At 47.4% G+C, this 19,835-nt stretch overlaps 1 protein-coding gene across 1 annotated transcript in view; it reads left to right on the forward strand.

The window, feature by feature from the left end:
* LOC308462996 (cytochrome P450 3A9-like) overlaps window positions 1-12,412 on the forward strand; it is a 96,263-nt gene extending 83,851 nt beyond the window's left edge. The window contains exons 6-14 of the mRNA XM_080981116.1: window positions 369-482; window positions 1,895-1,983; window positions 2,788-2,936; window positions 4,047-4,174; window positions 4,929-5,016; window positions 6,144-6,304; window positions 8,301-8,527; window positions 9,963-10,125; window positions 11,553-12,412. Of these exons, the coding sequence (XP_080837242.1) occupies window positions 369-482; window positions 1,895-1,983; window positions 2,788-2,936; window positions 4,047-4,174; window positions 4,929-5,016; window positions 6,144-6,304; window positions 8,301-8,527; window positions 9,963-10,125; window positions 11,553-11,642 (1,209 nt within the window). The 3' untranslated portion in view covers window positions 11,643-12,412. The remainder of the gene's footprint in view (window positions 1-368; window positions 483-1,894; window positions 1,984-2,787; window positions 2,937-4,046; window positions 4,175-4,928; window positions 5,017-6,143; window positions 6,305-8,300; window positions 8,528-9,962; window positions 10,126-11,552) is intronic.
* Window positions 12,413-19,835: the final 7,423 nt, after the last annotated feature.

Here is a 19,835-nt window from a genome sequence, read left to right on the forward strand (position 1 = left end):
AATGCAGGAATCTCAATGAGATCATACAGGACAGGTGGCCATCCAACCTCCAGCGAAGGAGAGTCCACAATCTCCTGAGGGAGACCATTCCAATGTTGAAGAGCCCTTGCTATCACAATGTTTTTCCTGATGTTGAGTCAGAAACTCCCTTCTTGGTTTGAGTTCTACACTCCAGAGCAGCAGAAAAGAAGTTGGGGCCATCTTCCATGTGACAGCCCTTCAGATATTTGAAGACAGCTATCAAATCTCCTCTCCTCCTTACTACACTAAATATACCCAATTCCCTCAACTGTTCTTCATAAAGTCTCATTTCCAGACCCCATGATCATCTCTCTTTCTCTCCCTATTTTTTTTTAACCTCCTGACAGACGTTCGGTCCAACAGGCAAGCTGAAATCAGCTGTTTCAGTAGCTTCAGATGACCAGTGGAAGAGGATTCGCACTGTGCTCTCCCCCACTTTCACCAGTGGGAAGCTTAAGGAGGTAAGAGCTGGGACTGAGCTTGCAATAAATGCTTAAAAGACCTGACAGTATTTCCTGCAATGCCCAGTCCAAGTCCCTGACCAGGAATGGCTTAGCCAGCAAAAACATGTTAATAAAGTGTTCTGGCACGTATATTCTCCTATCCCTTTCTAAATGTTGCGAATGATCTAGTCTTTATTGCGCAAAAAGCATTTCCCTTGAGAATCTCGGCGGTAATTCTTTCATCAGAGAAGCCTAATTAAAAGTGCTGGTTTTGACCTTTAGGATACACCCAAAACTGTGTGGAGGACAATGCGGATTGGGATATGTCATCCCTTCAATGTGGGAAGCAGTAAATGCTGCTGAATGCCCATTGCTTGGAATGACAAGTGTCACTGTTGTGCTTGAGTCCTGCTTGTGGGTTCCCACCGGGGCATCTGGTTGGCCGCTGTGAGAGCAGGATGCTGGGCTCAGACGAGCCCCCTTTGGCCTGATCCAGAACCCACACTATTCTTAGGTTATTGCATGTGGACTAGGAGCCGCTGCTCTCCGGCCCTGCCAAACCCCCACCCCTTTGCCCACTCCCATCCCACACAGTTCCCCATCCCCTCACAAGTCCTCATTGTTCCTCCATCCCTGCTTTGTTCAAACTTCCGCTGTTGTTCAAAACTGCCACTTTAAAACCTCCCCTTCTTTTTTGTTGCCCTCCCTTCCCCTGGCCTGCCTTCATGCAAAACCAGGGTTGTGATGGGGACACTACAAATCCTCCAGTGGGGATTGCGTGATGACAACCCTACATTTTTATGCATATAGGAAGATATACACTAGGCTGCTTCTAAGGTGAACTTGAAGAGATCGGGAGAGTTAGGAAGCAACAAGTCTGCAGTCAGGGAGGGAGTTTCAGTTTGGTTTCCTTAATACAGGGCGTACTTTTGTTTTTGGGGTGCCTTTTGATGTTATTGGGATGCGGGTGGCGCTGTGGGTTAAACCGCAGAGCCTAGGGCTTGCCGATCAGAAGGTCAGCAGTTCGAATCCCCGCGACGGGGTGAGCTCCCGTTGCTCAGTCCCAGCTCCTGCCCACCTAGCAGTTCGAAAGCACGAAGTGCAGGTAGATAAATAGGTACTGCTCTGGCGGGAAGGTAAGCGGCGTTTCTGTGCGCTGCTCTGGTTTGCCAGAAGCGGCTTAGTCATGCTGGCCACATGACCCAGAAGCTTTATGCCGGCTCCCTCGGCCAGTAAAGTGAGATGAGCGCCACAACCCCAGAGTCGTGCGCGACTGGACCTAACGGTCAGGGGTCCCTTTACCTTTATCTTGATGCTATTGCAAGCAGCAGTGGTTGGAGGACCAGGCAGGATATAAATGACCCCCTTTCTGCTTTGTGTTGCCCTGTGCCCCCTTCTCTCCCCTCCTCACCCTGTTGCCGCCACCTAAGATGTTTCCTATCATCAAGCACCACGTGGACAGCCTAGTGAAAAGTATTCAAGGCAAAGCAGAGAGGGCGGAGCCTGTGGACATCAAAGAGTGAGTAGCTGCCCAATACGGCAAGTCATGTGACTCTTTGGGAAAACTCACCTTTCAGGGTGATAAATAGGCCTATGGTCTGGGGGGAGGGGAAAACAAGGTTTAGTGTGGCTGAGACTGGAGATTGTGGAATTGCCTTGGGCAGGGGGAGTTAGTGTCATTCCTGGCTTCCCTTGATCAGAACAGGTTGAATTCCCTTCCAAGAGAGGTTAGGCTGGCTCGCTCCTTCTATCCTTCCACTAGCAGGCTAAGACCTCTTTCTTTGGGCTGAAACTTGCAAGCTGCTTGCACAGTACTCAGTATATAATTAAAGATGCTCTTGACAACTTGGAGAGTCAAGACTTGCCCCTGCCCCCTGGAGGGGGCCAGGCAGATCTGAGGATTTGGCAGTCCTAGACCAGAGACACAGCAAATACCCTCCCATGCAAAAAACCCCCCAAAACCTCACCCCTCCTGATTTTCACCGAATAGGGCAAATTCAACCCACTTGTTCCAGTTACAGATAGGTAGCCGTGTTGGTCTGCCATAGTCAAAATAAAAAAATTCCTTCCAGTAGCACCTTAAAGACCAACTAAGTTAGTTCTTGGTATGAGCTTTCGTGTGCATGCACACTTCTTCAGATACCAAGAAGAAGTGTGCATGCACACGAAGAAGTGTGCATGCACACGGAAGCTCATACCAAGAACTAACTTAGTTGGTCTTTAAGGTGCTACTGGAAGGAATTTTTTTATTTCCACTTGTTCCAGGCTTTCTTCTTCTTCCTGATTTCTGTCCTGTGTTTTATTTTATTTTTTGTCTGTTTAGGAAATTTGGGGCCTACAGTATGGATGTGGTGACCAGCACTTCCTTTGGGGTGAACACGGATTCCATGAACAACCCCAAAGACCCCTTTGTCAGGGAGGCGAGCAAGCTGGTTCGGTTTGACCTGTTCTCCCCAATCTTCATTTTATTATGTACGTTACTTCTGCTGCATATAAATATAAATATCCCTTCTGCTCCCAGAGGCCAGAGTCTCAGGGCTTACCTCCCAGAGCTTTTGGGAGGCACCACACTTTCCAGGCAAAGCTCCATGCTTTAAAATTCTATGCCCAAAATATTTTTTATTTTGTCTTGGCGCTTTCCCCAGGAAAACCCAATTGCCATTTGTTCTGATTTTGCATTTGAACGCAGGTTTTCCCAGGGAAAACACCAGGACAAAAACACACAAGTGCTTGGACACGGAGCTTTAAAGCCTGTCCCTGTCCCTAAAAATGCAGCACAAAATGAGGTCTGGATGAGCCCTTAAACCAGTTGCCCTTCATATGCTGATTTGATTGACATCCTGGGATTGGGGCTGGAGAGTCACTGGCCTGGTTCAAGCGAGGAGCTGGGCTGGAGATGGTCTCCTGCATTCATGGTGGCCAGGGCAGGCTGTGGACCGTTTTCCGCCTGAGACAAGACACCCCTACTGACCCCACCCCACAGACCTGGGCCCATGCTCTGGCAGGGTGGAAGGAGACCAGTGGCAACAAAGCTGCTCTGCGGTGGAAAAAACCCTTTTGGATGGGAGTCTTGGCCAAGAGAGGGTGTTCCGTGAGGTGCTGCTGCTGTTCTCCTTGGCTTTGGATGAGTCTTCAGCTTACCAAAACCCAAGTTGGCAGTTGCCACCACCACCAAGGCTGAAGAGGGGTGGCAGCTGGAAGGAAAGGGTTGGAGGTGGGGTTTTGGTGGTGGAATCAGGGTCTCTCGCCCCCTGTGGAACATGGTGCCCAAGGCAGGTCGCTTCAGGATGCCTCAGTGGTGTGCTGGCCGGCCGGGAGAACCCCTCCAGCACATAGAATCATAGAGTTGGAATAGACCACAAGGGCCATCGAGTCCAACCCCCTGCCTGGACCCTTGTGATGCTGGGATGCCAAGCCATGCTCTCTCCCTTCTAAAGGGTTTTCTGACTGCACAATCCAAGCCTTCTGTGCATATGAGTACCTCCTCAACTGTGAGGCTTAGGAAATGGGGTCTTGCATGCTGGGATAATGCTGCCGCTGCTTCCTAAGGCTTCTTCTTTGCTCTCTCTCCCCTCCAACTAGATTTCTTTCCATTCCTAAGTCCCGTTCTGGACAAGATGAACTTCCATATCTTCCCCAGCAGTGCTGTGAACTTCTTTGCCAGGGCAATCGCGAACATCAAGAAGGAACGGGAGCAAGCGAAAGGAAAGGTAAAAAACTACAAAAAAAAAAATCCTCAGTGAGTTAACCTAGATGAGGGGGAAAAAATCATTTTAGATTTTTTAGATGGGGGGGGAGTGCATTGGTGAGTCCTGACACTCTGATGTGACTGGTTAATTTTCTGAGTTTTTTTTTTTTAAAGATTTGTTTATAGAAGAATTTTAAAAAGATTGGAGACTGAATTTAAAAAATTAAATTCTAGTATTTGTATACCGCCCTATACCTGGAGGTCTCAGGGCAGTTCACAGAATAAAATCAAAATATAAAACCACAAAATACACAATCAAAATAAAAACAACAACCCAATAACCCCCCCAAAAAAACACACCACACCACACACACTCATTTTAGAATGGCATAGGATCCTCACAACATTTAAAACAAGACAATTAACAAACCTGGACAGGAGCCACTCATTGGAAAGACCGTGATCTCAGAAATGTCTGTGGCAATATTGATTGGCAACCAACTTGGCCAGGTGCCTTTCTGATGCAAAAACAAGAAATAAGAGGGGGAAGGGGGAGCTATCCAGTCCGACCCACCCCCATTCAAATTGCATTGCTTATAAGGGTAAGCCCTCATGCCGGGATAGCTCAGTTGGTTAGAGCAAGGCACTGAGAATGCCAAGGTTGCAGGTTCGATCCCCGTATGGGATAGCTGCATATTCCTGCCTTGAAGGGGGTTGGACTAGATGATCCCAGAGTTCCAATGATTCTAAGATTCTGTGGTTATTTTTGTTCCCAGGGCAGAGTGGATTTCCTACAGCTGATGATCGACTCCCAAAAGTCAGATGTGCAATACGAGAGCAATGGTGTGAACCACAACTATAAAGGTAACATGTGCTGTAAAAGGAGTTTCCGAAGTCTGTGCATGTGCAATGGGGGCTGTTGCATAGCTGTCAACTTTTCCCTTTTCTTGCGAGGAAACCTATTCGGAATAAGGGAATTTCCCTTAAAGAAAAGGAAACGTTGACAGCGATGGGTTGTTGTGGTGTTTAAATGGGGAGGGGAACCATGTATGACACCTTGAGCTCCTTGGGAAGAAAAAGGCGGGATAGAAACCAAATACATAACAAATAAATAAAACCAGGTGCACAAACTCTAAACATTGGAAGGAGTTTGGCAGCCACACCCATCCTGTGAGGGAGAAACGAATTTGAGCCTCAGGCTCTGTGTAGCTTCTGCATTCGTCGCCGTAAATTTTATTTCACAATAATAACAGCAACAACTTCTATTCCATCCTGGAACTTCTGGGCTGATCACTGATATGCCCCCACCCTGAGCTCCTTAATTGGAATATATATACTGAAAAGCAGATTTTGCAACCTTGGCAGGAACCCATGCTTCCTTTGATGTTTTCTATGAACATTAATTAACAGTACTAGGAATTCATTATGCGATTCCACCCTCCAGCCTTGCCTAGGGATAGGCATAAAAGCAGGTGAGCCCATCCCATTTTAACTCATCCTGTTTTCAGTGGCGGACCTACATTTTGGGTGGCCCTAAAGCTTGAACTGTCATGGAGACCCCTTCTCAACCAAGAATGAAGTCTAGGTAACGACTGTTCTCGTCTTAAATGGGGTTGTTCCATGACAGATCAGCGCTTAAAAACCCCCCAAAAAACTACTACATCTCAGATCTGGATTAAAATTTCTGTACTGGGTTATCACACATGTCAAAGTCATTGGTGTGAATAAATATTTCCTATGCATTATAGTTCTCAGGTTATTGGCGGGATCGAAATAATATACTTTATTAGTTTCACATACCCTCCAACATTACAATAGAGACATCCTAAGGGAAAGTGGGACATTCCGGGATCAAATCAGAAACCGGGACGGCTTCTGTAAATCCGGGACTGTCCCTGGAAAATAGGGATGCTTGGGGGGTCTGGTTTCCTAGTAGATCTGCCTGAGCTTCTGTCCAAACTTTCACCTTTCTCTTTCCTTTCTCTGTACAGCATTGACCGAGGAAGAGATTTCGGCACAAGCCATTGTGTTCATTTTTGCGGGATATGAGGCCACCAGCAATATCCTCGGCTACATGGCATACGAATTAGCAACCCACCCGGACGTCCAGCGAAAACTGCAAGCTGAGATTGACGCTGTCCTGCCTAATAAGGTATTTAGCAGCGCTCAGGGCCAAGCAGTAGAGGAACCCCTTCCATCAACCACATCCATTAAGCAGCACCTGCCTGTGACCTCTTTTACTATTAAAAAAGCAGATATAAAGTGGCATTGTATAATACAGGGCCTCTGTGCTAGGGATGTTGGAGGAATTTGGCACCTGTGAATTCTGATGCAAGCTCACCTGGCCGTGGACTGTTTAGTGCAGATTGGAATGCAATCTGCCATCTTTGAGGTTGTGTGGGAAAACGCCCTGGGGTGCCCATGCAGCCCCCAAACTCTGAGCATCTTCCGGTATGCGCAGCTCTGGAAAAGGCATTTCCCTTCTTCTCCAGTGCGCTTCAGCGACATATATCAAATGATATATGCACACTAATCTTCTGGCAAAACACAGCAAGAAGTGTGAGACATCGTAGACGTATTTATTTACACACTATGTACAGACAAAGGATTCATGGTGCCCTTTCTCTCTGAGAGATGAACAGACAGAAGTAAAAGCAAAAGTAGAGTACAATAGCTATTACATCGGAAGAGATAAGACTGTCTTCCGTTCCCACACTCTTCCCAGACAGGCATGTGATTTACACCAATCTCATCTGCAGTTTCGGAGGCATGACATGCTAACAGAGGTTTCACGGACTCCATATTTTGCAATGTGTTTCTCGGCTCAGAAACAAATGGAAAATCAATGCACCAATATTCATACATTCAGTCGACGCAAAGGCAAAAGAAAGAATTATGTACCCAAATTTAATGATTTGTTTCATGAAATGAATACACTACCTGATTACCTTCCTTTTAATTAAAAACACACACACCCTTAGAAGCAGTTTACAAAAGAAAGACAAAATATTGGTAAAAACAGTTAAAAGCAACTGTTTTAAAACATTTTAAAATAAAATAAAATCAGCTATAAATGAAAAAAAAGATTAAAGGAAATGGTAGCATTCTACATACTACGTATCTGGGACAGCTTCTCTAAACAAAAATGTCTTTAGCAGGCACTGAAAAGAGAACAGTGAATGTACTTACCTGGCTGGACAATGAGGAGTGGAGGGGAGTGGGGGTCCACCTGGAAAACCCCCGAGAGAAGCCTCAGGAGAGAAGGCTCAGAGCCAGGGGAGTGGGACACAGAAGACAGGTCAGAGGATGAAAGGGGGGCAGAATAGTTGGATGCTGAAGAAGCAACAGGCTTGAGTGAGAGAGAAGAAGAGGCAGAAAGCACTGCAGACACAGGACAGGCAGCTGAGGAGGAGGTAGGGACAGAGGTTACAGCAAACTTGTAGGAGCCTGACGGTCCTACTGTATTCAGCTCCCTTCCTCCCTTGTCTAAGGGCATAGAGGACCCTGTATGTAGCAGAACAAAGAGGACAGAGGGTGCAGAGCCCTCCTCCCAGATCGAGTTTAAGACTGTTGGGAAAACATCCAGCCAAGGAGGAAGTGGGAGGAACAGATGGTCAGTTCTGGCAACTGCTTTGCCCGTAGGCTTCTCTGTTTGTATTCTGTTTCCTTGAACAAGGGACGCGGGTGGTGCTGTGGGTTAAACCATAGAGCCTAGGACTTGTCAATCAGAAAGTTGGCGGTTCGAATCCCTGCGATGGGGTGAGCTCCCGTTGCTCGGTCCCTGCTCCTGCCAACCTAGCAGTTCGAAAGCACATCAAAAGTGCAAGTAGATAAATAGGTACCAATCTGGCAGGAAGGTAAACAGCATTTCCGTGCACTGCTCTGGTTCGCCAGAAGTGGCTTAGTCATGCTGGCCACATGACCCGCAAGCTGTACGCCGGCTCCCTCGGCCAATAAAGCGAAATGAGTGCCACAACCCCAGAGTCAGTCATGACTGGACCTAATGGTCAGGGGTACCTTTACCTTCCTTGAACAAAGAACCAACTTTATTACTTCTATCTGAGTTTCTGTGTTGGCCCCAATGTAGACAGTGACCAACTTTTTAAACATAACTCTCCCATCCCTCTCTTTCTCCTTCCCTCCAAAAGGCTCCCATCACCTATGATGCCGTCATGCAAATGGAATACCTTGACATGGCCACCAGTGAAATCCTCCGGATGTACCCAGTTGGTGGGCGAATCGAAAGAGTGTGCAAGAAAGACGTGGAGTTGAATGGAATCACCATTCCGAAAGGGATGACGGTTATGATTCCACCGAGCATCTTGCACTACGACCCAGAATACTGGCCAGAACCCAAAGAATTTAGACCAGAAAGGTATTGGATGCAACAACCACCTCCTCCTGCCCCTCTTTGCTTCTAGTCGCCAGGGTGTGTGTAAGGCAAGGACTGGGAAGACTCAGAGGGAAATCCCCACTTGGCCATGAAGCTCGCTGGGTGATCTTGGACCAACCATGGTCTTCCAGGGTTGTTGTGAAGATAAAGGTGGAAAGGGAAGAGAGCCAGGAGCATTGCCCTCAGCTTCTTGGTAGAAGTGATGAGTATAAATATAATCATTAACCATAAGAGGTTGTGCGAGTTTGGGGACAGCATAAGGGTTCTTGTTTGTGGCTGTGGTTGAGTTACACAAGAACATGATAAGAGCATCTGCTGGAGAAGGCCAGTTTCCCATCTAGTCCAGCATCCTGTTCTCCCAGATGCCCCAATGGGAAACCCACAAGCAGGATTTGAGCACAAGAGCAAATCTCCCCTCCTGTGGTTTACAGCAACTGATATAACCTCACATTGGATGAACTACTTCTCCTTTATCAAGGATGGGGAGCATGTGAGACCCAGCCAGCATTGCCAACAGTCAGAGATGATGGGACTTATAGACCAACATCCTAAGGACCACACCTTAAGCTTCCTCATCCTTGCCTTGCACCAACCAACGCTTCTGAAGGCATGGGTTGCAAACCTCCATCCTTGTTCCCAAGTCTGAGGAGGCAACAACTCCCCCTCTCACACAACTCTGGCCTTTGTCTTTCTCCCTAGCATCTAGGTGAGGGGAGGGTTAGGGCTAGGCCCCTTCAACCCTTCTCACCGGCTCATATGAGATCAGCACAAATAGCTGGGCCTGGGGAGCCCTTAATGTTCCCAAAGCCATAGTTATAGTTATAATTCGTGGGTTGCCATCTGATTTTATTCTGATTTTAAGCTGTATTTCAACCAATTGTTTGATCTTATGTTTTAATGTATTATATATTTGATGTTAGCCGCCCTGAGCCCGGTCTTGGCTGGGGAGGGTGGGATATAAATAAAAATCAGCATCATTATCATCTAGCTGGGTTTCCCCAGCCACTCTGGGTGGCTTCCAACTAAATATTAAAAATGCAGTAAAGCTTCCCTAAACATAGGTGGTACTTAGGTGGCCACTATCTCACAACCGAACTTCCCTGGCTAGCTCAACAAGCGAATCCTCCATTAGCTTGTAACCCTTGCTGGATCCAGGACCCCAGGAATTAGAAGGGGCTCGGGCATCAGGCAGACTTAGCCCCCAGACTCACAACAATGTATTTGAGGGAAGAGTGCATCAAAATGCTTTCAGCTCCCTGGTTTGGTGGTGCTGGGAGGACAGCATGAGAGCCTGATCTGCAGAACTCCTGAGCCCTGCCAGAGACCTGACAGGCAATGCAGGGGGTCTTTTCTTAAGCCCCTTCACTGCTCAGACGGTTGCAAATGACGGTTTCTCCTCCCTTCTGTCTGCTAACAGATTCAGCAAGGAGAATAAGGAGAGCATCAACCCTTACATTTACCTGCCATTCGGAGCTGGTCCCAGGAACTGCCTTGGGATGAGGTTTGCTCTCCTTACCGTGAAGGCTGCTATTGCTAGCCTGATGCAGAACTTCACCTTCAAGCCCTGCAAGGAGACAAAGGTGAGGCACCGACCCTACCGTCGGGTAGAGGGCAGCAGCTGCCTTGGGCAGCAGCTGCTGGGAGGCTGGGGAAGGACAGCACCTGGCCACCCGGCTGCTGAGCTTGGGTGCAGTGGAGGGGCTGCTGTCCGCATGCCGGTGCTGAAGTCAGAGTCCGCTGCCAGGCCAGGCGGCTTAATTTGTGGATGGGGGGGGGGGGCAAGCGGAGGGTGGATTTTGCCCCAGGCAGAAAAAACTCTTGGGCCAGCTCTGGGACCTGGGACTGATCTGTGCTGCTGTCTACAAGGGAGACAGCCAAACTGAATCAGATGGAGCTTTTCCGCCATATGGAAGTGTCAACAGGTTATGCCTCACCTGCAACACAGGTGGTACTGAGTGTTCCAGAAGATGCTGCCATTTCTTCTCAACCCTTTAGTGCTCCTCCCCGACTGAGGGCTTATCCACACCTCCCTTTGCTCCACGGCTTTCCCTCGGGGAAACCCAGTCTTTAGCACTGAATCGGAACAAAGGCAATCAGATTTTCTGTGGGCTGCCGCTTGTGCTGATTTAGTGCTAAAGAGTGGGTTTTCCAGGGGGAAGCAGTGGGGCAAAGGCAAAACCACTCAGACCCATGCCGTGGGTCAAGTGGAAAACCACACAGACTGAGGTATGGTCGTATTTCACTCAATATTTATTATCTATGCCTTTCATCCTTTTGGTGCACCCCAATGAGGGAAAGCCAGCTGTGGAAGGTTCTTTTCAACTGCACATCTGATGCAGAGACAGAGGCACCTCAGGAAAAGGCACCTCCAGATGTCCCTATGTTGCAGGGGGGACACATGTCAAGGGTGGGTGGAGCTGAAACCAGTGGCGGGCAAAGCCACAACCCAAAGTGGGTCAGGTTGCCACCTTTTTTCTCTTTCTCCCCCTCTCTCTTTGCCAGGAAGGGACAGATTACTCTTGCCAGTTGTCAAAACCGATCCCAATCATTTGCAGAGCTGCCATTTTTTTTTAAAAAAAAAAGCCAAGGGCTGTGAACAAAATGGAGAGGACCATAGGCTGCCATTTTCTGATCATATGCTGTCCCACGTACTGCTCAACTACACAAACATGCCTATTAATTGGTCATGGGCAGCAGCCCTCTTAGCTCCAATAGTGCCTGAATAGGCTTGCAAATGCACAGTGTTCATTTCACACGGGCTGAGATTGTTAGGATTGGGAGGTTATGGCTGCAAGTCCTCTGGCTATGGGGAAAAACACATTATTCCTTTTAGACTACTGCACTCTTGTGATAAGGGCGTAAACATGTAGTGGAAGAAAGTTGAAGGGTTTGCGATATCTCTGAGTCCATGCCTCTTCACCATCCTTAAGATCTCTGTTGCACCTCCTTTTTCAAAACCCTTCTGTTTTCTGGCCTCTAAATCCAGTTTCTCCCTCTCATGTTCCAGATCCCAATGGAATTGGTCTCAATAGGACTGATAAAGCCCAAATACCCCATCATCTTGCAAGCCGTCTCCAGAACCAGCTCTGCACAGTAGTGGAGTTTTTCCAGCAGAATCCGATGACTTCGGCAATGCTGAGAGATCTGTGGCCAGCGTATCGATCCTTTGGACCATTCTTCTGGTGAAATGTGTTTTGGCCTTTATTTGCACAAACTCTTCCATCCCTTGCCATGCGATGACTTGGACATCTCAAATTTTCATACTTCACAATTTTCTACTGTGGATCCATGAGCACGTGCCTGAGGTTGCATCGATGGAAGCCTAGCAACTTAGCAGTGAAAAAAAAAGTGGCAAAGGGTTTCACCTCTGAAAGCAGCAGTTTCCTGAATAAGTTCTGCTGGCCCTTACATGTCTAGCTGACTATCATCACCCACGTGGCCAGTTCAGAAAGTGTGGCTGTGATTGCCGGTGTGACTGACCCAGGGAGCAAATTCATTCACTCTTAATCAGCTGCATTTGCTTCAATAATGTCAGGATGCAGGGAAATCAAATACTTTACATGGGTCCTTGACTTCCTGGGATTGCTTTATGAAGAAAGAAGTCCTAAATAGGAACAAAAAATGTGGTTTGAAGAAGCAGCTGGGGGAAAGGCAGTAACAAGATGCAAAATACTCCTAGGGATCAGGGTCTGCTGTTATTTTGAGTGATTATTTTAAGCCCCTTCCTCCTCAAAAGTCCTAGTAGTTTCCACCAAAACTGGAATCGATAAACCTTCAAGTATGTGTGTGTGTTTGTGTGTGTGTTTGTGTGTGTGTGTGTTTTCAGAAATAAGATTGTACCAACAAAAATAAAGAGTAAAGAAACAACGCCAGCTGTGTGGAACATTTATTGCGGGTGCCATAAAATGGGCAGACTGTTCAGGATGCTTTGGCAGATATAGAATCATGGAATCCTAGAGTTGGAAGGGACCCTGAGGGTCATCTAGTCCAACCCCCTGCAATGCAGGAATCTCAACTAAAGCATCTGTGACAGATGGCCATCCAACCTCTGCTTAGAAACCTCCAAAGAAGGAGAGTCCGCCACCTTCCGAAGGAGACCATTCCAGCTCTTACTGTCAGAAAGTTCTTCCTTTAGTCAGAATCTCCTTTCTTGTAACTTGAAGCCATTAGTTTGAGTCCTACCCTCCAGAGCAGAAGAAAACAAACTTGCTCCATGTGACAACCCTGAAGATATTTGAAGAGGACATCATCAAAAACCATTGCACAAAGGGACATTTTGGACGTACGAGTCACATATTGATAAGGTAGCCTCACAACATAGAGGTGTTTGTTCTTGGGACGCTGTGGTCTAAACCACGGAGCCTCTTGGGCTTGCTGATCAGAAGGTCAGCGGTTCGAATCCCCGCAACGGGGTGAGCTCCTGTTGCTCTGTCCCAGCTCCTGCCAACCTAGCAGCTCAAAAGCACGCCAGTGCAAGTAGATAAATAGGTACCACTGCAGTGGGAAGGTAAACGGCATTTCCATGCGCTCTGGCTCTCATCACGGTCCTCCGTGCGACAGTAGCGGTTTAATAATAATAAATTTTATTTATACCCTGCCCTCCCTGGCCAGAGCTGGGCTCAGGGTGGCTAACAACAGTAAAATTACAATAAAAACATAATGGGGGGGGGAGCCAATTTAAAATACAGGTTAAAATGAAATTTAAAATGCAGCCTCATTTTAAATGTAGCTGATAAATCAAGATCATAAGGGGAGGCAAACATAAGGGTCAGACTGAGCCCAGACCAAAGGCCAAGTGGAACAGCTCTGTCTTGCAGGCCCTGCAGAAAGATGTCAAGTCCTGCAAGGCCCTGGTCTCTTGTGACAGAGCGTTCCACCAAGTCAGGGCCAGTACTGAAAAGGCCCTGGCCCTAGCTGAGACCAATCTAACCACCTTGTGACCTGGGACCTCCAAAAGGTTGTCATTTGTGGACCTTAAGGTCCTCTGCGGGGCACACTAGGAGAGGCAGTCCCATAGGTATGAGGGTCCTAGGCCACATAGGTCTTTAAAAGTCAAAACCAGCCCTATAAACCTGACCCTGTACTCCACCGGGAGCCAGTGCAGTTGGTAAAGCACTGGATGAATGTCCTGCTGGCCACATGACCCAGAAAGCTGTCTGTGGACAAATGCCGGCTCCCTCGGCCTGAAAGCGAGATGAGTGCCTCAACCCCAGAGTCACCTCTGACTGGATTTAACCGTCCAGGGGTCCTTTACCTTTACCTATGCAGTGTGCTTTTCTTCTCTAAAGCATGCAAATGAAAACCCGCAAGCATCAAAATGGTCTCACATTGTAGCCCCTCTTAGAGCTCTCCTACAAAGGGTTAACTGCTCAGACAAGGCAGCAGTCCCACCGCCTCTCAAACTATCCTTCCATCCATCATGCACAGCTATATTTCATATCACTAGTCATGCATGCACACACAGAGCGATAATTTGTGAGTGATTTGGTTCTGAATGTGTGCGTTGGCAGAGAGAAATGGCGCTGCAGAATACAATTTGTGAAACGCTCATCCTCACCCTGCTGGTGTTCTTATTTCATGACTAACATTACTTACATATGAGTTTGGGGTGCAATTCCATTACAGGCACCCCAATACAAATACTCTCCATCAGCTTATTTATTGTAGCGTAAGAAAGGGAGCCCCAAGTCATGCCAAAAAGTGGCCTAGGGGGTCTGAGGGAGTCCCAAGGTTGTGGGTTCGAGTCCCAAGTTGGGTGAAAGATCCCTGTATTGCAGAGGTTGGACTAGAGTCCAGGGCTCAGCAACCTTTTCCAGCCGTGGGCCGGTCCAACGTCCCTCAGACCATGTGGTGGGTCGGACTATATTTTGAAAAAAAATAATAATGAACGGATTCCTATGCCCCACAAAGAACCCAGAAATGCATTTTTTTTAAAAAGGACATATTCTACTCATGTAAAAACACACTGATTCCCAGACCGTCTGCAGGCCAGATTTAGAAGGTGATTGGGCTGGATCCAGCCCCGGGCCTTAGTTTGCCTACCCGTGGACTAGACAACCCTCATGGTCCCTTCCAACTCTACAATTATATGATTCTAAGTTGTGTGTGTGTGTGTTTGCTGGCGCGCGCGCGCGCGCGCGCACACACACACACACACACCCCTGATGAACAGCAAGAACCTAATACCGGTAATCTAATAACACTTAAAGTGCTTTAATTGTATTAAACATTAATAAAATGTAATTTTATGATACTGAAAAATTGCATGCCTTGTGCTTTTCAATTTAGCTAGTGCCTTTGCACTCACTTATTGCTTGCTGAGCACTTAGGCAGAATATTGCCTGCATGTTTTTCCTTATCTCAACAAAGAAAAACAATAATGGAGATTTGCTTATTTTTTAAAAAAACACCCACAGACCCACATGACATGGGGAAGCTCCTTCACTTCCCAAATTGTGTTCTTCTGGCTGTGGGTAGATTGCCCCATGCCAGAGTCCATTCCCCTTGGAAGGGTCAGAGTCCATTCCCCTTTGAATTGGAAGGGTCAAAATGCCTGTGCAGAACCACTGGCAGGCCAACCGTTAAGCGTAAAGAGTTGGTTGTCTTTCTCATGACAGCAGCAACACAAACAGTTGCTTCCAGTTGGAAAGAAGCCACCATCCGTTATATGTGGAATATAGCTCTTACAAAGCGCTTAACTCACCATCAGAGGGTGATAAGAGGGATAGTAAAGATGGCTTTGACTCTGTAGAGTATCAATTTATATCATTTATTAACAACGGCACAGTAATCTCCCTTCCGTCTCAGCCGCTATGGACAAATTATCTGAGTGCTTTACTCTGAAGTATACCCTGTGGATGTGAGCTTCATCTGTCATGCAAAAGATTTTCTAGTTCTGTTTTGATGCCATGTGGATGACTGCATACAAGACTAAACAGCTGTACATGTATTTGTTCTGGAAGACAATGCTTTATTCTTGTAATTGGTTTTTTAAGAAGTTTGTAGGAAGGAAGGAAGGAAGGAAGGAAGGAAGGAAGGAAGGAAGTGATGGCAGTGGTCTGCCTCCAATGCCCCACTTCTGTCTCCTTGGCTCTTAGCTCCCCCACTAGGTAATCCCAATCCCGCCCCGCCCCCACTTTGAGAACCATTGATTTACTCCATTCATGTTGAGACTGCGCACCTGCTCTAGAGATAGCAAAAGAAAAGAAAACCGACTAATTACAAAACATTTGCAACAGCGGTGGGGGTGGGAAGCATGAAAAGAATTGAGAGAGAGCGAGATTTTGGCATTCAGTAAGCAAAACATGCACTTCTAAATGGGATATTTAAAATGAATGATTGTTAATCTAGCCATAATACGTCGAGAGCGCCACATACCCAGTACATGAAGTCTTCAGAAACGAAGTCATTAGTGTAACTACATATGCCTGCTCATTCTTTTCAAGATAGGGAAATGTGAATAATTCCCTGCCAAGGGACAATTACAGCCTGCCATTCCAGCCTCACGAGGCCGTATGCATCAAGGGGCAACAAGATAACATTAATAAGTATTCTGCAGAGAAAATTAGATCAATAATGGTTTGGCAGCATAACATCTAATTTGAAAATGATATCCACAATGCCGTGGCGGTTGCACAAGAGAGGTGCCTGCCGCATATTCCAAACATTTCTCGCTTTTGCCCCCCTCCAGAATTCTCACCTTCATTCCACCTTCTTTTATTTCGGCTTTGGAAAGAATCCAGGCAACAGAGACTCGATCCAAGCTGCACAAAGTTCAGCTGGATTTGTGTCAGAGGAAAGCAGAATGGCTGTTTTGAAAAGCAGCATGTGTGGGCTTCGATAGCTCTTAACCAGGATGGCTGAACCAGCCTCCGTAGCAGGGAGAAAGTGGAAAGAGAAACGGTTTTCTCCCTCTCTCATAACTCACGGAAACCCAATCAATCATAGAACTGTAGAGTTGCAAGGGACCCCGAGGGACATCTAGTCCAACCCCCTGCAGATTCAGGACAGATAAAAGGAAGGACTTCTTCACATGACACAGAGTTAAACGATGGGGCTCACTTCGCCAGGAGACTGATGACCACTAAACTAGATGGCTTTAGAAAAAAGATCAGACAAATTCACCAAGGAAAAGGCTATCACTGGTTACTAGCCATGATGGCTTTGCTCTGCCTCCACAGCTAGAGACAGCAATGCTTCTGAAGACCAGTTGCGGCCGGGGATCTCCCTCTTTTGCCACCTACCAGCTCCATCCAGCATGGCCAGTGGCTAGGAATGATGGGCAATGCAATCCTATGACTTTTGGAGGACACCAGTTTGGAGAAGGCTGAGACAGGCCTGTGGTTGCCCTCCCAAGTGAATTCCTTTGTATGTACTTAGTGGAGTGGATGGCGCAGTGGTCTAACTACTGAGCTTTTTTGGCTTGCTGATCAGAAGGTTTGCAGTTCAAATCTGCTCGATGGAGTGAGCTCCCGTTGCTTTGTCCCTGCTCCTGCCAACCTAGCAGTTTGAAAGCACACCAGTGCAAGTAGATAAACAGGTACCACTGTGGTGGGAAGGTAAACAGCATTTCCGTGCGCTCTGGCTTCTGTCACGGTGTCCCATTGCGCCAGAAGTGGTTCAGTCATGCTGGCCACATGACCCGGAAAGCTGTCTGCGGACAAACGCTGGCTCCCTTGGCCTGAAATCGGAGATGAGCGCTGCACCCCATAGTCACTTTTGACTGGACTTAACCACCCAGGAGTCCTTTACCTTACCTTTATTTACTTACACACACATCCTGCCTTTACAGGTCCCCTTCTTTTCCTAATACCCCACGAGACACAGATGCCAAATTTATTTGTTATTCAAGCTAGAACACAGTGGCTGTTATTACCAATCCTTCTAGGCTGCCCTGAATGCTCTCCCCCTCCCCATTTTTTTGGGCTGAATTGCAGGCATAAAAAAATTAATCCTTTAAATAAATAAATAACTGTAGCCTTCTCTTCTCCTTTTGTATAGAGATTTGAAGGAACTTTCTTTTTAAAATACATGTTGCAATAAGTGTGGTCATGAAACTTACTGCAATACAGTCCTCATAGGTGATGCAAGAGTTGTGAGGTCGGATGGGTAACCCCAATCTGATGCAACATGGAGACAACTAAGGAAATTGCTTCATCTTTTTCTTTTAAGAGACGGATGCAAAGAAAAGCATTTTCTGATGAGACATCATTGTAACATGGGCTTGTCCTTGAATTTGCATATTTTTCAGTTTTTAGATAGATTGCTCCATCCTATTTGCTGGCGTCATGGGCTGGCTGGGGAACCCCCAAAGGAAGAAGGTTCAGAGCCAGGAGATTGTGGTGGATGACGACATGTTGTCAGAGGGAGAAGGGGGAAGAGAAGGTGTCAGAAGTGGAAGAGGTGACGGTGTTTAGCGAGCAGGAAGAGGTTGTGGCAGAGAGCAGCCAAGAATCAGAGGCAGCACGATGGGAGATCAGCTCTGCCCAAGGCAGGATGCAGAACAGCAAGAACCGGGAAAAGAGAGACATAATAGACATAATATGAAGAAACATCACGGACAGAACAACTGCCACACATAGGAAGAACAAGGATATTGTTTGAGCGCCTCACTTGTAGTGTTATAAATGATTTATTGTGTCAACACGAATAGAAGTTATTAATATTGCAGTTGTTGTATAAGGGATTGTTATTTTGACCAGAGTGTAATTGAAATTAATAAGATTTTGGAATACAGAAATAAAGTAAATCATCAAACCATCAATTTCTAGCACGCCTGGGGGGACGACACGCACACTTTAATTGTGTTATTTGGTGTCTGAATGATTGGTATTGGTAATTCTATTATAATTTGGCATTGTTATAATCAGGCTATTATCGGGTTGTAATTGGAAACTAACAAAAAATCTTATCACGAGAATCAGAGGCAGGAGCGGGGCCAGGAGCAAAGGCCTAGCATCTTCTATTGCCGCCCAGGATAGGTGCAAGTCGGGGGGCATTCACATGTGTTGGAGGTGGGTGGGCAGGGCATGCCAGGGGGCAGGGCACACTGTTGGGTGATGCCCTCATGCACCGGAGCCTGCTGCTTCTGCCCCCGGGTCGGGCCTGACCTGGGAGTGAAGCTGCAGCCAGTTGCCAGCATTGGGCCACCGTGTGAGGGAACTGCCTCCACAGCTCTCTCACACATCCGCAGCCCAGGGGAGGAGAGGGGCCTTGAAGCAGCCACTGCCTCCCCTTCTCTCCTTCACTTCTGCCCCTGGGTCAGGCCTGTTTTACCATGATGCATACTCTGTACAAAATCAGTTCCGCTCAACTCTGCACCTCTCAGTGCATTTATTTGGTGGTTGGAATTGGGTTAGGGTAAAGGTTTTTGTTTTACTCATAAGAAGAGCCTGCTGGATCAGGCCTATGGTAGGGTTACCAGACGTCCCTGTTTCCCAGGGACAGTCCCTGGATTTGCGAATAAGTCCCCGGGCAAATTCCATCCCTGGAATGTCCCCGGATTTCATCTAATGTCCCCGGGAAATGCAGCCGCGGCAGTCTCAGCAGCCCGGAGGAGTTGGCTCTGGCTGGCTTGAGGAGCTGCTCAGAAGTCCCCAGATGATGGTGGTGCAGGGGCTTGAAGATGCAGCTTCCGGGATGCCTCCACCTTCCCTGACCCCAGCAACTAAGCTGTGAAGGGAGGCTTCATGCTGCCTATCCGAGATTGCATGCAAGCAGGAGGGGGCATGGATCTCTCAGTTAGGCAACGGGAAGGCTTCCTTCCCAGCTGAGGGATCCCCGCCCCCTCCTGCTTGCACGCAAGTAGGAATGGGATTGGGGCTGCTCCGATGGGAAGGCAGGCATCGTGCTGTCTGAGCCGCCACTCTCGGCCCTCCTTCTCCACCTTCCATGCCTGACCCACCACGCACCACTTCTCCACCACCACCGAAGAACCAACAACTCAGGGGCTGCCCAGGCTTATAGAGAAAGGAGACAGAAGCTTTGGAGGAAGGGGAAAAGTGGTGGTTGAGGTTAAGACAGCGGCTGCCTCTCTGCCACTGCCATCGCTGCAGCATCAACTTCCCGAACATGTAGTATTTATTTATTTATTTATTTATTTATTTATTTATTTATTGTGTCCCCGGTTTCATTGAAAAAAATCTGGTAACCTTAGCCTATGGCCCATCTAGTCCAGCATCCTGTTCTCACTGTGGCAAACCAAGATGCTTGGAGGAGACTTGCAAGCAGCACCTGGGGGCAAGAGAACTCCTACTCCTCCCATGGTTTGCAGCAACTGGGTTTCAGAAGC

Source organism: Podarcis pityusensis (assembly GCF_964106645.2).
Source record: "Podarcis pityusensis genome assembly, chromosome: 14".
Lineage (NCBI taxonomy): Eukaryota > Metazoa > Chordata > Lepidosauria > Squamata > Lacertidae > Podarcis > Podarcis pityusensis.